The 9,008-nt window shown below is 39.6% G+C and overlaps 1 protein-coding gene across 1 annotated transcript; it reads left to right on the plus strand.

Annotated features, from left to right (window-relative positions):
* Positions 1 to 3,378: 3,378 nt before the first annotated feature.
* On the plus strand, positions 3,379 to 4,330 carry ASCL4 (achaete-scute family bHLH transcription factor 4; the record flags this gene model as incomplete). Its single annotated transcript, XM_084617546.1, has 1 exon — positions 3,379 to 4,330. Exon 1 carries the CDS (start codon positions 3,725 to 3,727, stop codon positions 4,328 to 4,330), a length of 606 nt encoding a protein of 201 aa, XP_084473672.1. The 5' UTR covers positions 3,379 to 3,724.
* Between the last annotated feature and the right edge of the window lie 4,678 nt (positions 4,331 to 9,008).

A 9,008-nucleotide genomic window follows, 5' to 3' on the forward strand; every position in this document is an offset into this window, starting at 1 on the left:
TACATTGTTTTGGCTGTACAAATCATATTGTGAGATATGCAATCAAAACTATAACTAAACTGTATCTGGAGGGAATAATTATTTAAATTTTATTTCCCACATAAATGAAAATATTTTCTGGTAGTTTCACATAGATAAGTAAGAATGAACATTAAAGTACAAGACACGAATGAAGAAAACAGGTTATAACGTCACAGGAAATGGAGAATTTATGGACTGGCCCAGTGTAAACTTGTATATTAAAAAAAAAGATGGGATTTAAGCAGAGGCAGATTAAGAAGGAATCCATAAATCCTTGAGCTCTTGCTCCAGAGGTCTGAGGGGCCTTGACTCAGCAGTGAATCACTGAGAAACTAAGAGCCTGATTCTCCTTTCATAGCAATTTTTGCACAGGTGTAACTCTATTGACTACAATGGAGCTATTCCCAATTTATAACAACATGAACAGAATTAGATCCTAAAATTCTGTCTGGGTTGGGAGGGGATTGTGTGAGGAGATCAAAGAGTCTATAGGTGGCAAGGCATCAAGGAGAGTAGATTGTTTGCAGGAACCTGAGAAGGGAGATCAAGGTATACAAGGACCTATATATTTCTAGAAAGAGTACTGTTTTTGGAGCTAACCCCTACATTGTCTTAATCTATCCCTGGATTCAAGATGAAAATGCTTATGAATTTCAATTTTACAGTGTGAGGGGCTGTTTGTGTAGGTAAAGTGAGCAGGATCTGGCCTGTACAGAAGGCCAGTCCACAAAATATGCATCACTTTAGTCCTACTTAAGCCCTCACCAGAGAGGAGTGGGACTTAATCGGTGCATAGGCCTCATTCTGGTTCTCTGCAAGGGACAAACTTCAGCCTGGGAGAATCCCATTATCTTGTCAATATGATCATCTAAGCAACAAAAATTAGCAGCATATTTTCACTTTTCTCGTGTTGCTGAAGCAAATCATTCCATGCCAGTGTGGACTCTGATATGCACCTGGCTTTTCTGACCATTCAAATCAATATTTCTTCTAAGATCATTTTACATTTTAAAATAATTAAGACAATGGATTTACTTTATGAAAATCGTGTATCCCTTTAACACAGGGGGGTTTTCAGCACTCTGGGAACTGCAGGCGAGCAGTGTTTACAGTAAATATTGAAATAAAAGTCTGATGGCAATGAACAATGTTTGTGTTACTGAACTGAAATATAATTCTGCCTTTTGAACATGGGTAGACACTAGGAATGGTTTTAGAGACTCCAAAGCCATCCAGGATTTTAAAGAGCAGCAGAGAATTCTTCAGGGCTTTTAAAGGTACACTGTCTGTTTAAAAATCACACAGCTTAAAAAATAAGTGCCAGTCCCGTGTTGCTCATGACACATTAGACTATTTTAAATGGAAGCATTATACAAATCTAATTTATTTCCATTTAAGCTGTTTGTTTGCTTTTTGAGTTGGACAATGACAACAGACCAGTCAGCATCCCATTTGTTTCTAGAGAATCTTAGTCCCTTATCTAGCACAGTGCTGTAGTGCAGGGATCGGCAACCTCTGGCATGCGGCCCGTCAGGGAAAGCCCCTGGTGGGCCAGGCTGGTTTGTTTATCTGCAGCGTCCATAGATTCAGCCACCGCAGCTCCCACTGGCCGTGGTTCGCCACTCCAGACGAATGGGGGCTGCGGGAAGCGGCGGCCGGCATATCCCTCGGCCCATGCCGCTTCCTGCAGCTCCCATTGGCCTGAAACGGCAAACCGCGGCCAGTGGGAACTGCGATCAGCCAAATCTGCGGACACTGCAGGTAAACAAACCAGCCCGCCAGCGGCTTTCACTGACGGGCCACATGCCAAAAGTTGCCGATCCCTGCTGTAGCGTTTGAGTCACAAAAGCTGCAGGATGAGGTTTAAATAAAAAACAAACAAAACCCCGACTATTTTCATTTGTTAAATTAAAAACAAATCATGAAGTCATGGCTACGCTAGTGTTTGCTGAGACCAAAAGCTGTCCTTAAAGTTATGGTGAGAGTTCTATTATGACCCAGTGTTTTCACAGATTTTAAGGCCAGAACGGACCATTATGAACATCTAGTCTGACCTCCTGCATGAACAACAACAATAGAACCTCCCTCAGTTAATTCATGCAGCAAGCCCATAACTTTTGTTTGAGCTTTAGCTTATCTTTTAGAAAGACAGCCAGTCTTGATATAAAATGTTTTCACCCCTGATGAAAAGTATCATTCTAATTCTAAAGGATCTCTGGATGAGCACCTGTTCTGTTCATTCCCTCTGAAGTATCTGTCACTGGCCACTGTCAGGATACTGAGCTAGATCAGGACCATTGGTCTGACACAGTATGGCCATTCTTCTGTTCTACATAAATGGTACAAAACACTATGGCCCCAGTCCTCTGGGCTGGTTGAGCTGTGCTCAGTGTAGGACCCAGAGGTGGAGGAGTGGCTATATGCCACCTTTGTGCTTCCCCAATTTCTGAGGCTTCTTGTGGCTGATTCTGCCCCTAGCATAAGTCAGGGCAGTCTCAGGACTGTTTGCAATGGTCCCCAGGTAAGCTGAGCATACTTTGAAATTTAAAAAACATGCCACTTCTGTGGCAATGTTTTTTAGGATTGCAAAATAACCTCATACAAAAAGCCAAGCATACTTTTTAAAAAGTGCATACTGATGTCACTACTGCCAGCTGCTGACTCTGCACATGCATATTTCTTGGAGTGGGGAATTTTGTTCACTTATTTAAGCCCAGATCCTCAAAGGTGCTTAGAAACCTAACTCTCACTGATTTCATGGGTCAGAATTTAGCCAAACATGTTGCAACAGCAGCACTGCCATTTCGGGGGCAATTTAAGGGTTTTTGTTTTTCTTTTGTTAAGGCAGCTGGTCCTCACCAGAGATGATCAGACCATTTTCCATCAGACCAGAATTTCAATGAAAAACAAACAAAATAATCATGAACATTTTCTCAAAAAATATATTTTGAATTTTTGAACCCAGCTCTCCTCAGAACTTGCTGGAAAAGCTTTCTTTTCAGCTGAAGAAAACACCAAGAAAACACGTATTTCCTTTCTTGGAGACATGCATGTAATCTTCATGTGAGATGACTTGCAACCACAAGAGAGCACTCTTTCCTTTGATGATCTCTCAGCCTTCCTAGAAAGGTAGAGAGATACCATATAAGTTTTGCATACCGCTGGAGAACCCGCTTCAGTTAGATTGGAACAGCAGAAACAACAAAGGCTGCAGATGCATTTTGGATTACAGTGTGAAAAGCCTGTGGCTAGTTTTTCAGCTGACAGGAGATCTTGGTTCCTGAGTGGGAGGAGTTCTGCCAAAACTTTGAAGAGTCCTATAAACTTTGGAAATTACCCATCTTTTGGAGACAACTTTATCAAAAGACATCGTGAGTTACAATACAAGAGAAGTGTTTAGAGCCTGGAAGCTTGTTTATGTTTGGTGTTAACTCTATGGACACACTTTCAAGCTAGAAGAAAAGGAATACAGGAACCCTCTTATTATCTTTTGAAAGATGAAGATCAGAGGAAATGCTAGGTTTAAAGTGTGGAGTGATGGTCCTAAAAGCCAGTCTATAAATTAGATGGCATCCTGTCTCTAAAAAAGATTGAGGAGTAGAGCTGATTTTCAGTCATATAGTGGATTGTTAGTTTTGCCTTTAAATCTGGTCAAGAAAGGAACAGACTGTGGGGCAAAGGACCCAGTACAAATGTTTCCTCCATGCATGGATTAATGCAAGATTTGGAAGCCAAATTTGAAACAATGGACAGCAATAAAGATGATGGACTATTGAATGGGATGTTATTCTCTGGCGCTATGTCCATGGGTAATAACCATGTGAATCCTCATGGGTTACCACTCAGAGAGCCCTTTGGTGTTCCCTTCCATTTTGATCCAACTTACTGGGACCAAGCCTACCGTGGTTATTCAGGTAGATTTTCCTGCATCCCTTTCTCTGGATATGTAGGAGTCTATGACTATTCTTTTGAGCCTGCCTTCATTCGAAAGAGAAATGAGAGAGAGAGGCAAAGAGTGCGTTGTGTGAATGAGGGGTACACACGCCTCCGAGAACATCTTCCCAAGGAGCTTGCTGACAAACGCCTCAGCAAAGTGGAGACCCTAAGAGCTGCAATAAATTACATTAAACACCTTCAGAGTTTGCTGGACTGTCAGCCATTAGGACCTACCACTAAGGAAACAATATCTGCTAAGGAAGCTACAGATGCTTCCAGTCCTGATCTAAGAAGGGAATGCAACAGTGATGGAGAGTCTAAAACCTCTTTATCTTCATCTCCATACAGTGAGTTTGAGGAGACTTGCATCTAGGAAACATCATTTTCAGAAACAGATGCCTTCAAGACCAATCAAAAACTCTATTATTGTATCTAAATCCACACAATCGTTCTACAGGTCAAAATGTATCCTAGGAAAGAGAAAAGAGCCAGGGAAAATAAAGGTATCGTCAGTCTCTGAGAGGACCTTTTCACTGTTGTTGCATGCACGTAGCCTAAAGGTGGTTCGTAAGGATACACAAATTCCTCTCAAGTTTCCTCAGCCGTATTTACTAATTGTGGTTTAGATTATTAAACTTGAAACAGTTTTTAAAATCTAAATTACTCTTCACCTTTTATGCTGTTGGGTTACTTTTTGCATTTCACTCAGTGGGAAAATGAAAATAGATTAACCAGGTTTGGAGTTTTTTCCTAGTCAGGTTTATTTTCTAGTTTCCATGCATGCAATGATGCATGCAATGATGCAATGTTTGGTTTGCAAATATTGTGAATGCGGGCTGGGAGGGAGAGAGGATGTAAAAATTAGATAACATATGTTCCACCAACATTTTTAAAACTCATGCAAATATTTCTATTAATATTAGGTTTTGAAAAACAATTTTAAAAAAATGAAATCTACATTTGGGGTTGAATCTATTTGGCAATGTCCTTTTTAACGCAAGCAGATGGTCCATAATTAGGATGCTTTGGAGGTGTGAGTATGTGAAGAAAACTTGGGATTTATTTTAAAGAATTACTCTCAGCAAATGGCAGACTGAAATTTCCATCCTAACCAATACTAAATTAATGTGTTAAATATAGTTCTGGAAAACCCCAGTCAGACAAAGTCATAGTGATGAAATTGTGGTGAAGACATCCACCTTTTCCCTGTGCATCTTCATTTATATAAATTGTATTTGCAGAAAAAATGCTATTGATTATGGCATCTATTTGATGGTCGGAGGTAATATGAATGGAAACATACTCCTGTAGTGGTCATGTACTAGTGTCTTCAGAAAGGCTGAAATATATCAAGCTACATTCATATGAAAATGTGGGCATTTTTCCTTAAATTAAAAGTATTGTATTACATTTTAAAACAGACTTTTCTAAAATCCATACCTCAAGCTCTCCAATATATATTTAATTTGAACCATTGTCACTCAAAAGGCAATCAATTTTTTTCTCCAAATCTCTCACAGTTCTTTTTTTCTTCATTTTCTACTTTCCGAGGCCCTGATTCAGCAAAGCACTTAAGTATGTGCTTAAAGTTACGCATGTGCTTAAGTGCTGTGTTGAACCAGGGCCCAGAATGTTGTATTCTCTTTTCCCCCTTCAAATGATCTACCCCCATAACTTAAAATAATACCAAAATAAACATTTAAACTCCCCTCCCCCACAACATTTCCAAACTTCTACTTATGGGCCTCACTTTGATTTGATGTTTTTCTCTTCTTACCTTCCTTTCCAGATACTTTGGCTGAAATCCTGAAAATGTTCATGTACAAATATGAATGAACATTAGTGCTGGTCAGACACCTCAAAACATGTCCATGAATATTTGCTTAAATAAAAAGTTGAATTGACTCTGACTGGTTTTATTTTCACTTTTCATGGAGATTAGTGAATGAGAAATGTTCCCAGAAACTGAATTTTCAGGGAACAGGGGAAACTAGACTCAAGGAGCTCAATTTGTTTAGCCTAACAAAAAGAAGGTTAAGAGGTGACCTGATCATAGTCTGTAAGTACCTACAAGGGAGACAGAAACGTGATAATAGAGGGCTCAAAGGTATAACAAGATCCAATGGCTGGAAGTTGAAACTAGACAAACTGAGACAAGAAATAAGGGGCACATTTTTAATGGTGGAGGTAATTAACCATTGGAACAACTTACCAAGGATTGTGGTAGATTCTCCATCACTGGAAAATTTTAAATCAAGATTGCAAGTTTTTCTAAAAAACATGCACTAGTTAAAACAGGCCATAGGACTTCCCCGAATTAATTCCTGTGTTATACAGGAAGTCAGATTAGATGATCACAATGGTTCTTCTGGCCTTAAACCTATAACTCTATGACAAATTGAGAGAAAGCAAACATTAAACTCAGAAATGTGAATAGAAATGTAAACCTGTTAAGTGTCCTCTTCATCCAATTAGGGAATGAAAAAACAATTATGTGACATACATGTCCAATCAGAACTAACCAGCACAGCTCTCATTTCAAATTTTGTATATTCCATATTGATTTCTAGTAATGAGTGGCTCACTAGCAATTTAAAGATCAAAATTATTCAGCAAATAATTTTAAAGAAGAAAAACATTTGGAGAAATAATCATCTGCCCATGAACAAGTCACAAACAATAAGGAGCTAAATTTGGTTTCTGAGTTATGTGCTATGAATTATTCATTCAGCTCTAATAGTACTAAAAAGCACTGTTAAAAATGAGAGTGAAGCACAGAGGCTTAGTCACCTGCTCTTTATATACTAGCTACGTTCCCTTTTTGAAGCAGGGCTGCTTCCAGTTTCCAGACAGTGCACCTCCTGCTGCGTGGGCAGTTGTCTGTGGGGGTATGGATGATGTTTCCAGAATTGGAATACATCTTTTCAGGTGCATATGTTTTCACATTTATCCTTGGGGTGGGAGGGGAGGGTAAGGTAGCAGTCTGAGAACAGGACTAGGATTCCAGACTTTCCTGGCTTCTACTCTTGGCTCTGGATACTAAGGCCACATCCGTACTGCAACAGCACAGCTACGGCTGTACTGCTGTAGTATCGTAGTCTAGATCTGTCCCGCACAACAGATTCAGATTCTAAGGCCAGAAGGAACAATTACGATCTTCTAGTCTGACCTCTATAACACAGGGTATAGAATCTCCCCGAAATAATTCCTAGAGCAGATCTTTTAGAAAAACATCCAATCTGGATTTTAAAATGGTCAGTGACGGATAATCTACCATGACACATGGTTAATTACTCTCACCATTAAAAATTTATGCCTTATTTCCAGTCAGAATTTGTCTAGCTTCAACTTCCAGCCATTGGATCATATTATACCTTTCTCTGCTACACTGAAGAGCCCATTGTTAAATATTTGTTTCCCATGTAAGTACTTATAGACTGTGGTCAAGTCACCCCTTAACTTTCCCTTTGTTAAGATAAAAAGATTGAGCTCCTTGAGTCAATCACTATAAGGTATATTTTCTAACCTTTTAATCATTCTTGTGGATCTTCTCTGAACCCTCCTCAATTTTTCAACATTCCTCTTGAATTGTGGGGTTTTTCCATTGATGCAGGTAATCCACATACCCAAGCGGCAGTAGTTAGGTCGGCAGAAGAATTCTTCCATCAATCTACCTGCATCTATGGGGGGATTAGGTCTATCTAACTATGTTGCACAGGGTGCAAAATCTTTCTCACATCCCTGAGTGATGTAACTAGATTGATCCAATTTTTACGTGTAGACCAGTCCTGACTCCCTTTGTGGCCTCAGACAAGAGACTTTAATCCTCTGTCCTCAGTTTCCCGATCCGTACAATGGGGTTTGTGATTATAGAGGTGCTGGTTGTGACTCTATAGTTAAGACAGTTGTGTTTTTCTCACAAACCTTTGTTATCTAAGAATAATGCCTATTCACCTATAGTACCTCATGTGAAGGCTGTGAATGAATCTTAATTGTTGTAAAGTGCTTTGAAGATGAAAAGCATTGTATATATGTATAAGTGTCATTAATAGTGAAATCAATCCAAACCAATAAATTCAATATGGACATAATGACCATGTTACCTCCTGAGTATTGGATAGAATTCTAAAGAGTTTTTCAAATCACATTGTACCTCAAAGGCCTGTATTGGGGACATTGCAGAGCCAGTCCCAAGCCCCTCACCCCTTCCTGGTTTTACCTGGCATATAAAGAGAGTGATGCATGCCTTCCCCTCTGCGGCAAGCTAGCTCTGCTGGGCAGAGAGGGGGATGATGCCGTGGTCTTCCCCCTCCCAGCTTCCTTTCAAGCGGCTAGTGACCCAGGACATGCTAACAGAGAGCAGCAGTTACACTCAGGAGAGGACAGGGATTGCATGTGAGCATGGAGAGCTCCTGGAATCATCATCTCCTTATACGCTCTCCCCCCTCCCCCCCAATGAGCTAGACACTGACCGGTCTTTCGTATTGTTATGTGGCTCCATTTTGTTACTTGTAAATCTTTGATGTTCTGCCCTCAGAAACAAACCCTGGATAGGTGAAATAATACTGAGAAAAAAGACCGCTGGGGTCAAATCAAGTGAACTTGTTGCAGAGAAACATTTCAATAAGTTTGTGGTCGTAGTTCTTATTCTTGTTTTCAAGTTGGATATTTTACTCCTTTTAACAATTGTGAAGGCTTCTAATAATGCCAACCAGACACTAAAGATTAAAGAGTTAAAATGTAATAGCCACCAGTAGGTGATTATTATTTATGAAGGCTGGAAATGAACTGTTAGCTGGGAATGAAACTCCTTCCATGGAACACTGTACTGGGAAAAAAAGATTCTTCTGGGAGATAAAGCTCTATATTTTGTTTTCTCACAATCCCTGTTCTCATACAAGTATTGTGCTTTGTTTTAGCACAAGGAAGCACAAAATTGCTGAAGAATTCCCAAACACAAAATACAAAAATCCTATATGTAAAAATGTCAACAAAATTTTCTAGTGAATACTGCAGTTCAAAAGCTTTCCTAAACTGTATCTGTCTAGACA

The sequence above is a fragment of the Lepidochelys olivacea genome (assembly GCF_965140295.1).
Source record: "Lepidochelys olivacea isolate rLepOli2 genome assembly, chromosome: 1".
NCBI lineage: Eukaryota > Metazoa > Chordata > Testudines > Cheloniidae > Lepidochelys > Lepidochelys olivacea.